The sequence below is a fragment of the Chiloscyllium plagiosum genome, unplaced genomic scaffold, assembly GCF_037043375.1.
Source record: "Chiloscyllium plagiosum isolate Xiang-an unplaced genomic scaffold, Cpla_swu_hap1 HiC_scaffold_25, whole genome shotgun sequence".
In the NCBI taxonomy this organism is placed as follows: domain Eukaryota; kingdom Metazoa; phylum Chordata; class Chondrichthyes; order Orectolobiformes; family Hemiscylliidae; genus Chiloscyllium; species Chiloscyllium plagiosum.
The window spans coordinates 23,227,651-23,249,566 of record NW_028270163.1 but is presented as its reverse complement, the minus strand read 5'-3'; the positions used below and the strand labels follow the sequence as shown (position 1 = coordinate 23,249,566).

General features: G+C 40.6%; 1 protein-coding gene and 1 long non-coding RNA gene across 4 annotated transcripts in view; one reads left to right on the top strand and one right to left on the bottom strand.

The window, feature by feature from the left end:
- LOC148145300 (uncharacterized) overlaps positions 1–14,263 on the bottom strand; it is a 96,956-nt gene extending 82,693 nt beyond the window's left edge. The window contains exon 1 of the long non-coding RNA XR_015761395.1: positions 14,028–14,263. This is a non-coding gene — a long non-coding RNA (uncharacterized LOC148145300). The remainder of the gene's footprint in view (positions 1–14,027) is intronic.
- The window catches only part of tex47 (testis expressed 47), a 49,192-nt gene continuing 40,439 nt past the window's right edge, over positions 13,164–21,916 (top strand). For 2 of the 3 annotated variants that reach the window (XM_043714519.2, XM_043714520.2), the window contains exons 1-2: positions 14,451–14,697; positions 14,781–14,853. In XM_043714519.2, coding sequence (XP_043570454.2) covers positions 14,572–14,697; positions 14,781–14,853 — 199 coding nt within the window. In that variant the 5' untranslated portion in view covers positions 14,451–14,571. Of the gene's footprint in view, positions 13,251–14,450; positions 14,698–14,780; positions 14,854–21,916 lie in introns of those variants that run through there. The other variant, XM_043714521.2, reaches the window with a different exon arrangement.

The following is a 21,916-nucleotide window of genomic DNA, read 5'->3' as shown; positions in this document are numbered from 1 at the left end:
ATGTTGCTTGTCATCTGCGTGTGTGGCTACTAAGGATAGCTGGTCGTGTCGTTTCGTGGCTAGTTGGTGTTCATGGATACGGATCGTTAGCTGTCTTCCTGTTTGTCCTATGTAGTGTTTTGTGCAGTCCTTGCATGGGATTTTGTACAAAAACGACATGACCAGCTACCCTTAGTAGTCACACACGCAGATGACAAGCAACATGAGTTCGACTGGGACAACACTACTATTATAGGACAAGCCAAACAGAGAACAGCCAGGGAATTCCTAGAGGCTTGGCACTCATCCACAGATTCAATCAATAAGCACATCGACCTGGATCCAATATACCAACCACTGCAACAGACAGCTGGAACTGACAACCAGAAGCGGCAGAGACAAACCACTATAAATGCCGGAGGAAACATCACAGAAGCGCTTCACAGGAGGCTCCCAAACACTGAGGATGTCACCTAGACAGGGGACGAAACGTCTGCAACACAAATTCCCAGCTCGGTGAACAGAACCACAACAACGAACACCCGAGCTACAAATCTTCTCACAAACTTTGAATTCTGATCAAGTTTTAGTAATTCTTTGACTTTTCTTTGTCCTTTTTGGGAGGGAATATTTAAGCAGTGACTGGCTGTGACATCATTAAGAAGAACTGAAAACTAGATTGGGAACCCATATGCTCTTTTAACATAGGAACATTGTTGGTCACCATCACCAATCACTGGGGGAAATTACTTACTTTACTTACTTACAGTGTGGAAACAGGCCCTTCGGCCCAACAAGTCCACGCCGACCCGCCGAAGCGCACCCACCCAGACCCTTTCCCCTACATTTACCCCTGCACCTAACACTACAGGCAATTTAGCGTGGCCAATTCACCTAACCTGCACATTTTTGGAGTGTGGGAGGAAACCGGAGCACCCGGAGGAAACCCACGCAGACACGGGGAGAATGTGCAAACTCCACACAGTCAGTCGCCTGAGGCGGGAATTGAACCCGGATCTCTGGCGCTGTGAGGCAGCAGTGCTAACCACTGTGCCACCGTGCCGCCCACGGTGCACTGCATGTGCTTCTGAGTTCAATACTTCAGGAAGGATCAGTGTTCAGTGTTTTCTGAGCTAGTTAATCAGAATTGCATTGGCTTTAGTGCTTCAGAGATAAGGAAAAGGATAAAACACTCAAGGTTCTGAAACCTGATGATTATCCTGTGATTTCAACACGATTACTTGAATGTGCAGACATCAGATGAGAGCAGGTTGAACCATGCTATGATCCATAGTAAATTATATTTACTTTTTAGACTCAGGCATGGAGGTCATTGGAAAACAATGATTTAATTATATATGACTCCTTAAGAACAAAGGACAGCCTGTAGATGTCAGATGGGGACCAATAACAAGAATGTTTACAGCCCAAGGGGCAATAGACTTAAGATAATCAATTGATAATGGTACTGGTGTGAAAGGGTAGGCAATAGCCTTGTCGTATTGTTGCTAAACTATTAATCTAGGGACACAGACAATGCTCTGAGGACCTGGATAATAATCTGGAAATAAGCATTGAATGATGACCTGAAACCATTGCTGATTGTCTGGGAAATATTCATCTGGTTCATTAATGTCCTTCAGAGAGGGAAGCTGCTGTTCTATCTGCTCTGACTTACATGGGACTCCAGATCAACAGCAATGCCACTGACTCTTAACAGCCCTTCAGGCAAGTAGGGATGGGCAATAAATGCTGGTCCAGCCAATGTGCGCATATGCATAAATAAAGCAAATGACAAAAAAACGTTTTATCGAGAAATAAGATACTTTTCGTCACATTTCTAAAATGTATTGTATGTTCAGGATACCCCTATTGAATTTGTCTAAGTTAACAATTCAGACAACTTTATTACTTCTAAAAGGTAGAATTATACATTAATGGAAAATAGGGCCCAGATTCCTGATGAAGGGCTTATGTACAAAATGTTGATTGTCCTGCTCCTCAGATGCTGCCTGACCTGCTGTGCTTTTCCAGCACCACACTCTTGACCCAGAAGTGAGAGTGTAGAGAATGCTCAAATATTATAATAATCTCAATCTTGACCATAATCAATAACTAAAATACATTTAGCTCGTTTGGGTGGAGAATTCTAAAGCATCACCAACATTTGAGTGAAAACAATTCTCATCTTGTTCCTAAATGGGTAGCCCTTTATTCTGAAACTGGCTCCTGATTCTAGCCCTCTCATTTCCCCTGTGCCAGGCAGCAGAAACATTTTCCCAGCATCTACCCTGACAAGTCTTTAAAAAAAACGTTTCAATTAGATCAGCTCTCATTTTCTAAACCTTAGGGAATATAAAACCCAGATTACTCAATCTCTTCATACAAGTAATCCTCTCTTCTCAGCAATCAGTCTACTGAACCTTTGTTGCACTCTCTTTAAGACAAGTATATCCTTTCTTTGGTAAGAACACCAAAACCATACACAATACTCCAGGTATAGTATTACCAAGGCTCTATACATTTGCAGCAGGAATTCTTTACACTTATTTTTCAGTCTCTTTGTAATGAAACCTAACATACATAGCATCTCTTTTCCTGATTGCTTGCTGTTGCTGCATGTTAACTGCCTGTGTTACATGCACAATGACAACCACATCATTCTGAGTGTTAATATTTCTTAGACTCTCCTCGTTATTATGCTCTTCTATTTTTCTTACCAAAGCAGAAAACCTAGCATTTTTACACATTTTTTTCCATCTGCCAATTTCTTGCCCATTCTTCTTCCCGGCCTCAATCCCTTTGCAGCCTCTTTGTATCTTCTTCACAGTTACTTGATATTACGAAAAATTTGGAAACATTACTTGTCACCTCATTATAGGAAGGATGTTGAAGCTTTAGAAAGGTTGCAGAGCCACAGTTACCAGAATGCTGCCTGGACTGGAGGGCATGTCTTATGAAGAAAGGTTGAGAGAGCTAGGGCTTTTCTCATTGGAGCGAAGAAGGATGAGAGGTGACGACAGAGGTGTACAAGATGATGAGAGGCATAGATAGAGTGGTTAGCCAGAGACTTCTTTCCAGGGTGGAAATGGCTATTGTGAGGGGGCTTAATTTTAAGGTGACTGGAGGAAGGCTTGGGGAGATTTCAGAGGTAGGTTCTATTCACAGAGAGTGGTGAGTGTGTGCAATGCATCACCAACAGTGGAGGTAGAGTCAGATACATTAGGGGCATTTAAGTGACTCTTGGATAGGCACATGGATGATAGAAAAATGAAGGGTATGTAGGTTAGTTTGATCTTAGGGCAAGATAAAAGGTCAGCACAACATCAGGGGCTGAAGGGCCTGTACTGTGGGAGAAAAAAGATTACACTCAGTCCTCTTATCTAAGTCATTGATATTGATTGTAAAGATCTGAGACTCAAACATTGACATATGCAGTACTGCACTATTTACAACTTGCCAATGTGAAAATGACTCATTTATTCCTACTCTTTGCTTCCCATCCATTAATCAATCCTCAATCCATAGTGTTTAGATGAAATGTGAAATTGAGCCCCAACTTCCTGTTCAGATCGATGTAAAATATCCCATGAAATTGTTTTTAAGAACTGGGCAGTTATCCCTAATAACCATGCCAATATTTATCCCCTAAACAAAATCCTCTTTCCATAATCATATTGCTGCTTACGCAAGTTTTCTGAGTGAAAAATAATATCTGTGCTTCCTATATTCCAAAAGCGATTACACTTCAAAAAGTACTTTGATCACTGTGAAGCACTTTGTGTTGGGGTGGTCATGAAAAGTGCTATAGAAATCAAGTTTACCTTTTCCTCAAAACAGCCCCATCCTTTTGTGTGGTACCTTATTGAATGTTTTTGGAAATCTAAATACATTAGTTCAACTGGTTTCCTCTTATTAGCTCTATTAGTTAAACCTTCATAAAACTAGCAGAATTGTTAAACACAATCTCCCTTTTGTAAATATGATGACTTTGTACAATTATTTTATGATTATTTAGTTGTTCTGTACCAAATTCTGTAATAAGAGGGATGCAATAACTGTGTATATTTCCCTTCTAGGTAATATTAAGTTATTAAATAGGTTTAAAGGTTGGCCACAAACTTTAATTCCAGTACAAAGCATTTAGTCATCTAGATTGGTTCAACCAACTGGATCTCTGTAACTTCAAGTACAGGTCAAATTATGATTTGTTTGATGTATTTAAGACGCAGAGACTCTGTTACTGTGAGCCAATTGTTTCAATCTAATAGAATAGGTAGGACAAGGTGATCACTATTATATCTTAGGTTATATCAGGCAAAACCAGGTTAGATGTTAAGAATTTATTCTTTTCCCAGATTACAATGAACCTGAGGAGCTGATTTCCAGTATTCACATGGAATTTACTTTGTACAAGAAGTAGTTTGTAATGTGAGTTGGTGGTGTCCTGGACTAGGTCACCAAAGGGAAGATAGGAACAAAAGGTTTTATAAAGCACTTCTCATGAGTACTAGATATCGCAAATCCCTTGATGGACAATGGAGTATTGTAGTTTTTGCAGTATGCTCAGTATTGTAACTTTGGAAACAAGAGCACATTTGCACACAGCAAGTTTCCAGATACAGCAGTGTTAATGGCCAGGAAATTTGTTTTCGTGATGCTGATTGTGGGAATAATATTGGCCAGGCCCCTCAGGAAAACTCCCTGTTGTTCTTTGAAAATAGTATTATGGGACCTCAACCTGGGCAAGTGGTTGGGGTGCTGGCACAGTTTAACACCTCATCTGAAAGAAGGCATCTCTGGTAGGGCAGACTTTATTTTTGTGAAATCAGCTGCAGAATTGGATTGCGAGGAATTTTGGAGATTTATTTTCACATTTATCAGGAGTCTTATGGCTCATTGTAGGGTGGTAAGAGGATGTCTCTGATGCATGCATATGCTCAAGCTGAATACCGTCCTTACGTTTTTGGGTACTAGGTTTGTGAAAAGACAAACAAGTGATTAAAAAAATTGGAAACTAACAAAATAGCCTAAGGACGAGACAAAATTTCGCAACAGAATACACAAACTAAATTGATGCTTTCTGAGTAAACCAACATTTACGATATTCCTGACTTTAGAGATTTTAATTAAATTGTTGCTTAATCAAGGCAAACTCCAGCAATTCCCACTGTAAAATAAAGGTTATTAAATTTCAATACAGATGGTGTAAGGACTCAACTAATTGGTTTTATGCATTGCAAGTTCCCTAATTTGGCCAAATATTGAAACAAATCCAACAATCTGTTGAATAAAAACATTGATTCATCAAACAAAATAGTACAAATGTGTTATGTATCCAATTACACCGATATATTTGTATTGATACACATCCTGGCAAGTTGTTCATGGCATAACAAGATTTTAGAAATCACCAGAGATTGTTGAAAACTCAGTAGATGTCTTAGGAGACATTAAATATCAAAATGTGAGTTTCTATTTCTGTAGGCATTTGTCATGCTACATCATTCATGAGATTTGTAAGTTTCTAATTATTATTTGTAAAGGTCAGATTGAATTACGTGTAGTCACTGAAAGCTAAAATTAGTAAAATATTACTCAATAGGAATTATAGGAATGCCTTAAATGTCAAAGACACATTTTGAGTATCTAGAAGAAAGGGAATGTGTTAGAGAGGCCAAATAATAACCGGGGGACAGAAAGGAGCAATCCTATCATCCAGTTGAATTCAACAAATTGTCGGATTAATTTTTAACATTAAAGTGTGTAGGATAACCTTTGTAACTAAATACTTCAACCATTTTCATTTGACCTTCGAAAAGATAGTAGGCATAATAGACTTGGTGAACTCTCATTAAAGCTATAAGTTGCTTTGGCCTTTTGTTATTTTTGACCTTAACAGCACAGCTCAAAACAGGTGAGTAATGGCAGTGTGAGAGTAAGGCTGCAGGAAACATTCTTGACAGAATAACCAATATTCAGTAATGATTACAATATTTATCTATTTTGCAGGAGATAATGGACAATCTTTCAGTCAGCTGGAGAGCAGGTGTAAAACTCTCATAGTAACCATCAGAAATTTGCAAGATCCAGCCTCTCATTCATGTCTCACTGATCTGCAAGTTTGCAGTCTGTTGTATTTTGTGTAACAATATACTCACATTTCTGGAAACAAATGTCAGAAAGTTAATGAAATACGTTCCATAAAATTATCCAGCCACTAATTTTAATTGACATAGAAACCCATAGGCTGCTCCCGAATTCCTGATGTGCATTCCCCATGTATAAAGTTCAGTGCGGAGAAATCTTGAACACTTAAATGAACATCTTGTATTTCAACATGAAGCTCCAAGATGCAAAACAATTTAGGTGATAAAACATTTTAAGTCAAAAAGGTGAACTATTTTGTAACGTTTATATTTTGTTTTTGTTTCCTTCTCTGAGAAGGGTGACTTGGGCATTGTGTGTCCTTATATTTTACAGTGCTTACAGTACCTTTCGCTACAAGTTTTCTGAATATTCTATCCAGTATTTTCAGAATGATTTATAATAGTTGCAATATTGCATGTCAAATATAATATTTTGTGGTTGAATTTGTACAAGGTAACAAAGTTTTGAAGAATAAAATCTCATTAAACATGTGAAACATCAAAACGAATAGATGAAGGTAAGATATTTCCCTTGGTGGTGGAGTTTAGAACCAGGGGAAATGATTTCAAAGTAAGGGGAAAGCCACTTAGGACTGAGATGAGATAAGATAAGACATTGACAGATTTTTAAATACCAGTGACATAAAGAGATAGGCATTGAAGTGGATATCAGCCATGAATGATGAAAAGTGAAAGAGGATCGATGGGCTTAATGGCTTACTTCTGCTTCTCTGTTCCTAAGGCACTTCAATGACTATTAGAAAATTGTATTTGTTTGCTCTGGCTGGATCATTAGGGAACCATTTGGAGAGCAAAAACCCCAAAGTTTTAATCATAAAAAGGGTGAAAGTGCTTGGCAAAGTTAGAAGTACCATCATATGGCCCTTAGGCTTTTGAAATATTGTCCATGCTGGAATGGATGCACCTTTTAAGTCCTTTTAGCTACATAATATCACCACAGTGATGCCTTTCCCAAAGTACAGGTGGATCACTGATGACAGCCATAATCTTAAACTGAAACTGATACCAAATGTCTATTAACGACCATGATTGCATTATGATGGTTTGATATATGAAGCCCTTGGAAGCTGTGAATAAAGACTTTCAAATCTCAAATTTCAAGGCTTTCATCTCATCTAAATATCCAATGATTTTTGAATGAGATACAGTGGGGTAGATGTAAGGTTGTATGTGAGTTTGACATTTGAAGCACAATGTAGTGTTAATCAAGTGCTTGATATCTGTGGATAATACTGGTAACCAGACAATGCTGTCTCCCCTATACTGGGAAGACCAAATATTGAAAAAGTGACCACTTTGTGGAAATCACTAAACTAGAATTTTTATCTTGAGCTTTAATTTTTCATTGTTATGTAAACCATTAAAATTTTTAAATTGTGGAAAACCTCTACTCAGTCCACAAGCATGTCCTTAAGCTTCTACTTTAATTCACCACCTTATTCGCATGCTCACGTTTCTGTCCTCGCCCAGATGCAATGCTTCAATGAAACCTAACGCAAACTTGAGGAACACCACCACATCTTCCAGTTAGGCATGATATACTTTTCTGGATTTAAGATCAAATTCTATAACTGCAGACCATGAGTTCTGTCCTCTGTTTCACCGTCTCCCTAGTTTGTATATTGTTCTCATGTTTTCAGACAGAGCTAACCTTTAACACACGAAAGAGAAACTGCCAGAGAAATTCAGAAGTTCTGTAGAGGGAAAACTGAGTTCTTCAGTTCTTAAGAGTCATAACAGACTCAAAACATTAATTCTGTTTCTCTCTCCACAGATGCTGCTAGACCTACTGAATACCTCCAGTTTGCTCTGTGGTTGTTTCAGATTTCCAGCATCTGCAGTATTTTGCTTCTTTCCAGCAACACAGTCACTTCAATAGCTATCAAACCTACTATCCCTCTGTATTAGAGCGTTGCATATCCAGTAGTTTTTATCTTAGCAGTGTTGGTCTTAGAATGAGCAACAGATGAGCCTGACATTAGAAAAATTGCTATTTTGTTTATTTCAGAAAGCTCATTATCACAACTGTTACATTATCCAGTTTAGCGATATTTCCAATTTTTAGGTTTCTGGCAAACATCAGTCAATAATTTAATAAGACTCGACAAAGAAACAGGAAGTATCTGCCAAGACTGATTTCCATGATATCAACAAAGATAAAATCCTTTCATTGAAGCAGAAGCACGAAGAGCGATTGTGACTATTTACAACAGCTTTGGATTGAAAGCAAGATCTTTCCAAATCTATAGTTTGTAAACTATAGATCTTTCATTTTGTAAACGAAAAAGGGGGGGGGGGGGTTGCAAATCTTTCATTTTGTAAGCAAAAAGGAAGGGGGTTGCAATGTGTGACAAGCTTTAATTTTTAAATTTTAATGTATAAGATAATCATGAAAAATTAAAACTAGAATTATAAATTTGCAGATTAGTGATTTCCAATATATATTGCAATGCCTTTTTCCATATTTTATCTTCAGGCCTTTTGCACATTAAATTCAGGCATATTTATTACAGATAAATCCAAGATAATTTTCTCATCATGGGTTGATTATCTTTTAATTTTAAACCTCCTTGAATGGTTGCTGCCGAACAAATGTTACCCTAAATGGTTTATTTTCTTGAACATGTCGTAACCTGAACTAAAATATTTTTAAAGTACTGAACATTTTCAGTCAGGGACCGGATAACATTTATGGACTTTGATGTTGCTACTTAAGAATCAGTAAACTATTTGTAACTAAATGATAATCCTTAGTGTACCTCACATTCTATACAAGGAAATAGACCATTGCTATTGTTTCCGTTTTTATCATTTCCTCCCTGAAATACATCCTGTGACAAAAAAATGCAAGGAGGAAGTGAGGACTGCAGATGCTGGAGATCAGAGCTGAAAATGTGTTGCTGGAAAAGCGCAGCAGGTCAGGCAGCATCCAAGGAGCAGGAGAATCGACGTGAAGGGCTTAGCCCGAAACGTCGATTCTCCTGCTCCTTGGATGCTGCCTGACCTGCTGCGCTTTTCCAGCAACACATTTTCAACAAAAAAATGCAATCATGGAAAATAATGATTGGGAGCAAAATCTAGTTTTAATGTGAATTCTGAAAAGATGTTTACATAGAAAACGAACCCCTTGCATGCACAGTAAAAGAAATGTCACTGGTAAAAAGTCCAGAGAGTTAATGAAACTGGAAAATTAAATGTAGCTTTCTTGTTCCTTTGAATGGACAAAAGTATCTTTGTACACATGAACCCTTGATATAGGTATTCAGTATTTTTTCCTAAAATTTAATACTTTGATGTTCAAAAGCACAGAAAAAAACAGGTGGGATTAATTACACAGTTGCTAACAGTGAGGCAATTAGATTAATACTATTTATTTACTTATCCTTCAGCCAATCATTATTTCAGCATCTTCCCACAGTCTAACTTTCAGTAATGATAATCCTGATATATGTATCAATGAAAATGCATATCTTCCCCTTTATTGTCCTCAGAGGTTACAATCACCAGTATGCAATGTTTTGAGATTTTTTTGCCTTCTTTTTAAAATGTGTTCATTCATGGGATGTAGGCAAGATCACCATTTGTTGCCCATTCACACTTGGCCTTGTCTTACGAGTCAGAGGGCTATTGAGAGATAATTAACCACATTGCTTTGAGTCTGGAGACTCACATGAGCCAGACAAAGTAATAATTACATATTTCCAATCCTAAAATATTATAAACTAGAGTTTTTATGTGAACAGCAGTCATTGATGGTTTAATAGTCACTAATGTGGAGACTAATTTCCATATGCTGTGGTGGGATTTCTAGGATTACTAGATCACTACACCACCTTTTCCCCTGTTCTGCCATCTGAATTCTAGTATTTTCAGGATGAATGAAGCATTATGAATAGCTGTATATGTGAATTGGATCTCCTCAAGATTTGTTTCTGGTAATGATAAGATGATCTTGGAACAGCTTTATGTCAAAATTCATCATCTGTTCCATTGCCACAATCATTTGTCTATCCCCTAATGGAAATAACACCCATTTCCCAAATTCCTCAATGTGTACTGTGCAATGTGGTACTTGGCCATAGAAGATAAGATATTATTATGTGACAGCCAATATGCCCACATCAATAAAATAAGTAGCAAAATGATGGGACACATTTTGGGGACGAACTGGAATGGAAGGTTCATACTCTTGTTTCACTACTGACCACAACACTTTGACATTATCTGAGGGATGAATGTTGGCCTGGATACTAGGAGAACTACCCTAATCTTCTCAAATTATGCCACTATGTGTCAATGTCTATGGTCACCAGTGACAGCAAACAGGGCTTTGATTTAATAATCAAACATGGACACCTGCAAGTACAGTGATCCCATTAATGAGCTGATAAGACCATAGAGCACAGGACAGAAGAGTAGAAGAAGACAATTCAGCCATTGAGTCTTCTCTATTACTCATTGAGATTATGGTTGATCTGATAATCCTCAACTCCACTTTTCTGCCTTCTCCCAATAATCATTGATTCTCTTACAGATTAAAAATTGGTCCAGCTCAGCTTTGAAAACAGTAAATGACCCAACCTCAACTGCAGTAAATAATTCTGCAGTAAAAGTCCAACCTACTCAACTGCTCCTCAAAGAAAATTCCTCCATATCTGGAAACAGCCTAGTGTCGTGAACGTTCTTTGAATTGCCTAAAGTGCCAGTATATCTTTCCTTAGATAAGTACCAAATTGTTCACAGTGGACAGTTCACAATAAGGAGAAAGTGAGGACTCCAGATGCTGAAGATCAGAGTTGAGAGTATGGTGCGAGAAAAGCATAGCAGGTCAGGCAGCATCCAAACAGCAGGAGGATCGATGCTTCCCGCAAAAGCCTTTCACTCCTGATGAAGGGCTTTTGCCTGAAACATTGATTCTCCTGCTCCTCGGATGTTGCCTGGCCTGCTGTGCTTTTGCAGCAGGCCAGGCAACATCCGAGGAGCAGGAGAATCAATGTTTCAGGCAAAAGCCACACTGGTTCTAACTTTAATTACTGCTGTGCTTTTGCAGCACACACTCTCGACACAGTTCACAATAAGACCTCCCTAATTTTATACACCATTCCCTTGGAAGTAAATAGCTACTCTCCATTTGCCTTCCTATTATCTGCTGAACTTCGATGCTATCTTTTTGTGATTCTTGCACTGGGATCTCCAAATCCTTGGGTTTGAGCTTTTTGCAGTGTCCCCCCATTTAAATAGCATTCAGCTCTCCTTCCTACCAAAGAGCATAACCTCACATTTTCCCATGTTATATTCCATTTCCCACTCAACTTGTCTATATCCCTCTACATACACACTTTGTATCATCCTCACTGCTATGTGGTTGAAATTCTGGGCTGGGGCAATGAAACCACAATCATTTATTTGTAAGATGTTTGTGCAATCACAAGCTAAAGCTCATTCAGTCGAGCCACACTGGTTCTAACTTTAATTACTGCTGAAGCATTTAGCTGTGTTCTCTGTGTCAGTAGAGACAAAAATCCTGAAATTTCCCCCTACACCTGATAGCTTTGTGGATGCAGTTACACAAAATGGACTGCAGCAGTGCAAGAAGGTAACTCACCACCACCTTCTCAAGGGCAATGAGAACAAAGAAGAACAAAGAACAATACAGCACAGGAACAGGCCCCTCAGCCATCCAAGTCTGTGCCAACACATTTTGCCCTTCCGTACTAAAAGTTTCTTCACTTACAGGATCCATATCCCACTATTCCCTTCCTATTCATGTATTCGTCCAGGTGTTTCTTGAATGCTGCTATTGTGTCTGCTTCTACCACCTCCTCTGGCAGCACTTTCCAGGCACTTACCACCCTTTGTTAAAAAAAAACCTTTCTCCACACCTTGAATCTGTGTGCTCTAGTAATTGATCGCAAAACCCTGGGAAAAGCCTCATACTTCCCACTCTATCATGCCATTCATAAACTTATAAACATCTATCAGGTTGCCCCTCAACCTCTTGCGTTCCAGTGAAAACAAACCCAGTCTATCCAACCTTTCTTCATAGCTAAAACCCCCATATCAGGCAACTCCCTGGTAAACCTTTGTTGTACCCTCTCCAAGGTATCCACATCCTTCTGGTAGTGTACTGACCAGAACGATATGCAATATTCCAAGGGTGGCCAAACTAAAGTTCTACAAAGCTGTGGCATAACTTGTCTATCCTTATACTCAATGCCCCTTCCAACGAAGGCAAGCATACCATAAACCTTTTTTACTGTTTTTTCTGGAATGGGCAATAAATACTTTCACAGTCAATGATGCCTATATCCCATGATTGATACCAAATCCACAAACAGTCAGTCAGCCCAGCACTGATTCTCAGTTGCAGCAGTGTTTACTATCTACACGATGCACTGCAGAAATTTGCCAAAGATCTTTAGGCAGCACCTTCCAAACCCAGGACCACTTCCATCTAGGTGTACAAGGGCTTGCAAGTTACTCTCCAAGCCACTCACAATCCTGATTTGGAATGATATCTCTGTCCCTGGGTCAATAAGGGCATTGTGGGTCAAGCTACAGCACATGGACTGGTGCATGGACTCAAGAAGGCAGCTAGCCACCACTTTCATAAGGGCAGCTAAATAAAAACAAACCATGGGATTAATCCTCCTCACTAATCTGTGACTGTTCCTGAAACGTGTATGCTGAGGGACTGTATGAAGAGAGCTCAGTTGTGATGTCCTTTAATCTAGCTATGCTCATGTGAGGGAAATCCCAGAGAACTGCTCCCCACCCCCAGCAGAGGGTACAAATGTGTGGGGGGTGGGGGGCATAATATGCATTAAAAATGCTGAAAACTGGATCCTGAAACGTTGTGTGTGGTAACAGATGGGAGCAGTTTGTCTGTAGCCTCCTGTTAATAAACTCAGCTGGTTACGGACTAGCAGCTTGTTTGCCAGCAGCACAGTTGCCGGGTAACAGAGCCAAACACTGTCAATCATGGGGAAGAAGAGCCAGCGGTGGGTAGGAAGCCTCCGGCTTGAAATCGACGATGTGACCTCGGAAACTCGAATGTCTATGTTAATGCATAAACAAGCGCAGCAAAGAAGAGAGCGGAAGGTTTGTCAGCTTGCTTTTCACTCAACTTCAATAAACTAGGCTGCACCTATTGCGCTGTCTAGGCCGATCACGCCCATCCTTCTCTCACTAAATGCAAACTGTGCGCTAAAGACTGCGCCGAATCAGTTTCACCTCGAGAGTGCAGCAGCGAAAGGAACTCAGGTACGGGAAAGGAGGAGCCCAGGGCTCCATATCGTGCCAAGATTCCTGACAGAGCACTCTTCCCCAATAGGGGTTTAGCCTCTCCAGGTGGGGAGGGGGAAGGGGGGTTGGGGGGGTAAGGGCAAAACGCCGCCAAAACATTGGAAACCTGCAGGGAGATGTAACCCCGTGCAGCAGCAGGAGCAGCAACAACGCTGTCTGTCCAAGCCGTCTCCCACAGGCAGTACCAAGGTGACCTTCCAAGTGTGTACTGCCCTGAAGGAGGGGCCAGGTTCCCATCATCTCCGGACCGAAGCCAACACTTTGAGCTGTCAGAGATAACTATCCCCTCTCCTCCTGAAACAGGCTGACTCCTGACCCAGCACCTGCCTGGACGTATCCAGAAATAAGGCGCGGCCACAGTACAGTCCCCTCCTATAAATATTCTCACTGCTTTCTCGTCCACTTTTTTTAAAGAGCATCAATTTATTGATAAGTGTTAGACCCTTTAACTCGTGTTTTATTTTCTGCACGGTTCAGGCAAAACAGACGAGGTAACATTGTTAGTTCCCAAACTCATTGAAGTGTACAGTCATAAGCATTAACACGTTAACAAAAGAAACCTCGGATACTTACAAAAGGCAAATGCCCTGTGTACAGGGGTCAGGTAACTTGTAATGGGGCGGGGGGCACGACTCACCGGGACAGAATCCTCACAAAGAGGGCACTTTCTTGGATTGCCTGTAGATTGGACTGTCAGTCAGAATGCACTACTGCAGGCAAAAGGCAACACTGAACAGAGGAGGGGGAGGGAGAGAAACTACAGTGAACCCGTCACCCGAGTAACCGACTGCTTCGTGAAAACTATCAACAGAAAATCCAGGATGCCAAAACATATAGAGACAAAAAGAGCTGTTAAGAAGTGAGTGAATGGAAAGGGATGGGAGGCAGAACCCAATCTCCTTGCTGCCTGGACACCAGCACGAAGCGTAAACGAAAGAAAGAGTTTTGTGTTACATTTCCCCAGCTCGGTTGGATTTTTAAATTAAAGGCTGGCCGATTGCATCAACCCTGGGTTTATTGTTTTGTTGGTGGGTGGAGGGCAGTGCAGTTAGTATATCGGATTTGAGCGGGTTTGTATTCACCCAGAGAGAGGGAGAGACCCTCACTTCAAACGGAGATGTCTTCCACAGGGGAAGTTGGTGGAAAAATGCAACGTTCAAAAGGCTTGTCAGGAAACGATAGGATCAGTATGTTCCATCGCGTGCTGGAGAGGAGAATGAATGCAAATCTTAAAGAGGAAACGGTCAGTTTCTTTTTGCACAGAAAAGAGCGGCTGGTTTGAATGGTGACAGAATAACTAATTTACCATTTCTACCGCCCCTTTAGAAATCACTACTGCACAGACTATTCTTTCTGGCTAAAACTTCCCCCGAGCTGGTTAACAAAAGAGACCTGGGAGGTAAGAGTCACTTTATTGAAAGGAAGAAGAGGCAGATTGTAAGAAATGGTTGACACAGTGTTGGTTCGGAAGTAGATTGATGGAGGATGGATAACTCGAAGTAAATACTGGGGATTTCAGTAACAAGCAGGGGAATGTGGTCTGAACGCTTTCCCATAAATATCTGACCTTAAAAAGGTTCGGAAAGATCGAGGGTAGTATTTCACGGGTGCTTCTTTCCTAAATGCAAATGACTTACTATTCTGTATTTTCGTGTGTATTATAATCCTTTCCTCATAAAAGACAGCGGTGGCCTGTACAAACAACAAGATGATTAGAAGGCTAAAACAAATTAATCATCCAATCTGACACTAGTGTACAGCTGCAGAAATGTGTGAGTGAATTCCCACTGGCCATCAGGATTGTGACTGGATTACCCCCCAAACAGCTGCATTGTTCTCCAGAATGCGCCAAAATTTGGGGAATTCCAGCTCAGGAAATTCAACCAACATCATGTCTGCCCCTGCTTCCTTCCGGCGCCACCTATTCTGAAGGATGGTGCGGGGAAGCCGGAGCTGCTGCTGTTGGGGCCTGAAGAGGAGTCACACAACTGAAAGAAAAACAGGAAATGCTGGAAAAAAGCAGCAGGTCCGACACCATCTGTAGAGAGAGAAAAACAGAGTTAACACTTGTGGACAAGGTCAGACCCCGTCAAAACATTTCAAGAAAGCAGCCCAAACCCTAACTTTGCTAGTTGTTTAAGCAGGTGCAACTTGCTTCGTTTTAAACAAAATAGAATTTATTTATAAGATTACTGAATGAAACACAAACAAAAGAGAACATAATACAAAATAACTTGACCTATCTGAAAACCCAACAGATTATACCAACATAATGATGCTGTTCCAAATACTTGCAACAATCCCCATAAATACCCCTTGGAACAAAAAGTAAAATCATTCATAGGGTCTTACAGGAGAGATGTTGGAGGGAAAGGAGGATCAGCTGGACCTGCTTCTGTGGGTCCAGCAACTTTTACAGCAGTACTGCTTGCGAACCAAACCAGAGAAAAGGTGAGCTGGCAGAACAGGCCACTCCCCTTTCATTCTCCCAAGTGTTTTTTTTTAAACTTAAAAGCCTTTTTCCTGAGGCAGTATCTGTTAGCTATAATTAAATTGGCCTAAAATCCTCCAACCCCAGACTTTTCAGAATCTGTGTTTTTAAGACCTCCTGAAAAAAACCCCCAAGGACAACATAACTTTGTTAAAGGAGCAGCATCATCACAACTCCCCTCTTAAAAAAAGAACCATCAATATTGAAAGATGGCTTCATTTTAAAACCCCTTAATCTTATACTGTTAGTACTCCATACTGCACATATATGTTACATTGACTAAACATGCAAACATGCAGCTACTACATTTTTTCAGCTACTACATTTTTCTCCCGCCACCGAATGCCTCCGCTTCTCACTCAAGTCTTGACAATGCATCAGCAATCATGTTTTCTCATCTTGCCACATGCACAATTTTCAAACTGAATGGCTGTAACAACAAGTTCCATCTAAACAGTCTGGCATTGTGGTCCTTAAATTTCTCCACAAATGTCAATGGGTTAGGGTCACTATATATGATTGTCTCAGATACGTTATTGGTAACATAAACATTGAAATGTTGCAATGCAAACATCAAGCTCCAAGCCTCCTTCTCAACTGTTTCTGCTGATGAATGTTCAATTTACGGCAGAAATACCTGATAGGTCTTTCTATCTTCTCATCGTCTTCCTGCATGGGCACAGCACCAACAGCCACTTCCATCGATAGCCACCTTGAATGGCTTTGCATAATTAGGTGTCACTAATATTGGGGAAGTGGTTAACACAGTTTTCAGGCTGTCAAATGCCTTCTGACTGTCCACTGTCCACTGAAACTTCTTGCCTTTCTTTAGCAATTCAGTACGTGGGGTGGCCACACTGCTAAAACGTGGTACAAATTTTTGATAAAATCCACTCAATCCCAGGAACCGTAATACTGTGCTTTTTGTCAATGGTAAGGGAAACTCCCCAAATACCTTTGTTTTTTTCATTCCATGGGGCCATTTGTCCATGTCCAATAACATGGCCCAGGAAGCTGACGTGGGCTTTGGTAAATTCACTTTTAGCCAGGTTTATCACCAAGCCTACCTTCCAAAGTCGATCGTACAGTTCTGATAATTCTTGCAAATGTTCCTTCTATGTATGGCTAAAAATCACCAGGTCATCTATATTTACAACACAATTAGATTAATCCTGCAATGACCTTATTGGTTAGTCTCTGAAATGTGGCTGGCACATTTTTCATACCAAATGGCATGACTTTAAACAGATACAGTCCATTCGGCATTACAAATTGCCTTTGCGTTTTCTGACAAAAGTATCCTCTGAGCAAGTCAACTCAGAAATATAATTTGTTGTCACACCTTTTCAACACAGTCTTCCAAATGCAGAATCGGTCTTTGTAACTGCATTGACTTTGTGATAGTCCACACATAATCCTTGGGTACCATCTGGCTTTGGCACCATTACTATGAATGAGCTCCAGTCACTCTAACTCACTTTGATTATATTGTCTTGGAGCATGAATTCAATATCCTTTTGAACATGTGCCAACCTTAGAGGATTATGCCAATAAGGATGTTGCTTAATCGGAACAGGATCTCCTATGTCTTTGTCATGCATAATTAGGTTAGTACTTCCCAGCTTATTTCCACATATTTCACCAGGTAATAGTAATAACTCTTTCAGGTCATTTCAATTTTCCTCTGAAAGATAACTCAATAATTTTTGACAACTTCTTCATTGTCCAATTTAATTTGAGTGATGTCCAATCCAGAATCCTCTGAACTTTGTTCTTCCCTCTGTGTTGAGACCAAACATACAGTCTCCTTGGCTTTCCTTCCGTGTCAAAATATCTTTTGAGCATATTCACATGACACACTCTGAGAGATTTCTTTCTGTCTGGAGTCCTTGTCAAATAGTTCACCTCACTCAATTTCCTTTCGACTTGATAAGGTCCACTAAACCTTGCTTTTAAAGGTTCACCTGTCACTGGAAGTAATACTAACACTTTGTCCCCGATAGCGAAATTGCGAGTTTTGGTTTCTTGTTTGCTTCCTGTTTCATTGTATGCTGTGATCATTTTAAATGCTGTCTAGCCAACTCCCCCATCCTATTTAGTCATTCCCTAAAATTTGATACGTAGTCCAAATGTGTGGTCTCTGAATTTTGACTTACCAATTTCTCCTTAATCAAAGTTAGTGGTCCTCTTGTTTCATGCCCCAAAACTAACTCAAATGGATTGAATTTGGTTGATTCATTTGGTGTATCTCTGATCACAAGAAATACAAATGGAATTCCCTTATCCCAATCATCTGGATAGCCTTGACAATAAGCCCTCAACATGGTCTTTAATGTCTGATGCCACCTTTCTAGTGCTCCCTGCAATGCTGGATGATATGCAGTAGATTTGAATTATTTTACTCCTAAGCTGTCCAGAACTTCCTGGAATACTTTAGATGTAAAGATTGACCCCTGATCTAATTGTTTCTTGGTGGGAGGCCAAATCTGATGAAAAATTTGAGTAATTCCTCTAGAATCATTTTATCTGAAATGTTACGTAATGGACCGGCCTCTGGAAATCTCGTGGATGCATCCCCAAATACTAATCCCCACCTTTTTGTTTGAGATAGGGGTCCTACACAATCAATTAAGACTCTTGTGAAAAGTTCCTCGAATGCAGGAACAGGTATTAAAGGTGCAGGTTTTCTAATTACCTGACACGTATGACATGTCTGGCAAAATTCAACTCCATCCTTGTGCCAGGCCAGTAAAAGTGTTTTTGTATTTTAGTTTGTGTTTTTCTTACCCCTAAATGACCCCCTCCTGGTAGCTCATGCACTACTCGCAACATCTCCTTTCTCTAACCCACTGGCAATACAACTTGATGAACTACTGCCCATTTCTCATCTGCCTGAATATGCAATGGTGTCCATTTCTTCATTAAGACATCATTTTTAAGATAATAACATTCAGGTATACATTTGGATTCTTTTGCTGTGCATGCCTTTAGATACAATTGCTTTAAATTTTCATCTGTCTGCTGTAACTCAGTTAATTTATCCGAGCTAAAGACATCTGCTTTGTTATTTATCTGCTCCCGGTTTGTTTCAACCATCTGATCAAACTTGGTGCCTGTTAATTCCACTTCAGCTTTCTTATCTGTATAATTTGATCTCTCCTGTTTCAATTGGTGTCTTTGTGACCTCATTACCACACAGACCGGAAAAATCCCAGGATATGCGTCCTACAATAGTTCAGTTGCCTGAGTTTCCACTGGCTTATCAACCACAGTAGGCAGCACTCATACCTGTGAACCAGCTATATCGTTAGCAAGGACAAATTGTATTCCTGGAGCTGAGAGTGTGTCCAGTACTTCTACCATGACTTCTCCATTCTTCACTAGACAGTCTAACCTCATTCGACATAACTGAGCGCTTCTTGTCTCACTGTGAATTCCCATTACTAGCACCTTTTCTGGCAATAATCTTTCAGAGATGCATATCTCCTCATCAAGCACAGATTGAGACAATCATGTATCTCTCAAAATTGTAACTTCTTTACCTGCTGCTCCTGGCCTATGTGAGTCAACTTTACCTTCGCAGGTGTATGCTTTTGTTTTGTAAATGTTTTTATTGAGAAAAAGATTTTAAATTTTTTACAAAATTACAAAATCACTACAAAATAGTATAACAATCTTATAGTGTAACGTCAATAAAAGTGAACAAACTGCCACTCTACTCCACAATCCACTGAGGAGAGAGAGAACAAAAACTACAATTCAATAAATAACTTAGAAAAAACTAAATTAAACCAAGGTACATTAAATTACATTCAGTTAAGTTACTGTACTCAGCGCAATCACACCAAAGCTCCCATCACCGGGAGCATCAGTAGGCAAACCCGTATTTGTTCAGGTTTCTTCCTCCCAGGGTCCCCTGGACAGCCAAACATAGCCCTCATGACTACACAAAGGCCTTGACCAATATAGCTGATAAGTCTGCACCTATATAATTCAGAAAGGGCCACCATGTTCTATAAAAGAGTTCAATTTTCTGGTGCAGAAAAGGAAGTTCTGGGGGATGTGCTCCATAACTAATCCACGCCACCCCGAGAGACCCGGGGGGTTCTCTGACACCCAACTCATTAGAATGTTCTTCCTCGCACAGAATAAAAGAATATTAAATAGTTTCTTCCCATGCACATCCAAAGAAGGGAGATTTGGCAAACCCAAGAGGAGGGACACCGGATTCACCTTGACCTCAGTTCCTAAGACTCCTTCCAAAACACTCGCTATGGCACCCCAATACCTATGACGTTTGTGGCATGACCACAAGCAATGAGTAAGAATGCCAACATCTGTTTTACATTTGGGGCACACTGGGGTCGCTCCTGTCTTAAATTTTGCAAGCCGCTCTGGTGCCAAATGAGCCCTTTGGAGTACCTTCAATTGTACAGCCTACGTACTGTTACAAATTGAATTCTTCCTTACATTCTCCCAAATATCCCCCCACACCTCTGATGAGATTTCCACCCTGAAGTCTTGAGTCCAGATTCTGCATGGCCGCTCAATCTCCTTCGAAACATTACCTCCTAACAAGTGATAGAGAGTGCTGACTGAGAAAGTGCCTGTAGACCGAAGCACTCTCCTCTCCATATCCAACTTACAGGGACTAACCATTAATGTCATCATTTTCTGTATAAAGTTGTTGTGGTTCTGTTCGCCGAGCTGGAAGTTTTTGTTGCAAACGTTTCGTCCCCTGGCTAGGCGACATCATCAGTGCTTGGGAGCCTCCTGCGAAGCGCTTCTTTGATGTTTCCTCCGGTGTTTATAGTGGTCTGTCCCTGCCGCTTCCGGTTGTCAGTTTCAGCTGTCCGCTGTAGTGGTTGGTATATTGGGTCCAGGTCGATGTGTTTGTTGATGGAGTTTGTGGATGAATGCCATGCCTCTAGGAATTCCCTGGCTGTTCTCTGTCTGGCTTGCCCTATGATAGTGTTGTCCCAGTCGAATTCATGTTGCTTGTTGTCTGCGTGTGTGGCTACTAAGGATAGCTGGTCGTGTCGTTTCGTGGCTAGTTGATGTTCATGTATGCGGATTGTTAGCTGTCTTCCTGTTTGTCCTATATAGTGTTTAGTGCAGTCCTTGCATGGTATTTTGTACACTACATTCGTCTTGCTCATGTTGGGTATCGGGTCCTTCGTTCTGGTGAGTTGTTGTCTGAGCGTGGCTGTTGGTTTGTGTGCCGTTATGAGTCCTAGGGGTCGCAGTAGTCTGGCAGTCAGTTCCGAGATGCTCCTGATGTATGGTAGTGTGGCTAGTCCTTTTGGTTGTGGTATGTCCTCGTTCCGTGGTCTTTCTCTTGTAGATGAATGTAGTGTACAAAATACCATGCAAGGACTGCACTAAACACTATATAGGACAAACAGGAAGACAGCTAACAATCCGCATACATGAACATCAACTAGCCACGAAACGACACGACCAGCTATCCTTAGTAGCCACACACGCAGACAACAAGCAACATGAATTCGACTGGGACAACACTACTATCATAGGGCAAGCCAGACAGAGAACAGCCAGGGAATTCCTAGAGGCATGGCATTCATCCACAAACTCCATCAACAAACACATCGACCTGGACCCAATATACCAACCACTACAGCGGACAGCTGAAACTGACAACCGGAAGCGGCAGGGACAGACCACTATAAACACCGGAGGAAACATCAAAGAAGCGCTTCGCAGGAGGCTCCCAAGCACTGATGATGTCGCCTAGCCAGGGGACGAAACGTTTGCAACAAAAACTTCCAGCTCGACGAACAGAACCACAACGAGCACCCGAGCTACAAATCTTCGCACAAACTCTGTATAAAGTCCCTAACCGGGAAGTAACGAAAGAGGTCCTTCCTAGATAGCTCATATTTCTGACTCAGCTGCTCAAAAGACATCATGACCTCCCTGTCAAACAAATGTCGAAAAATTTCATCCACAT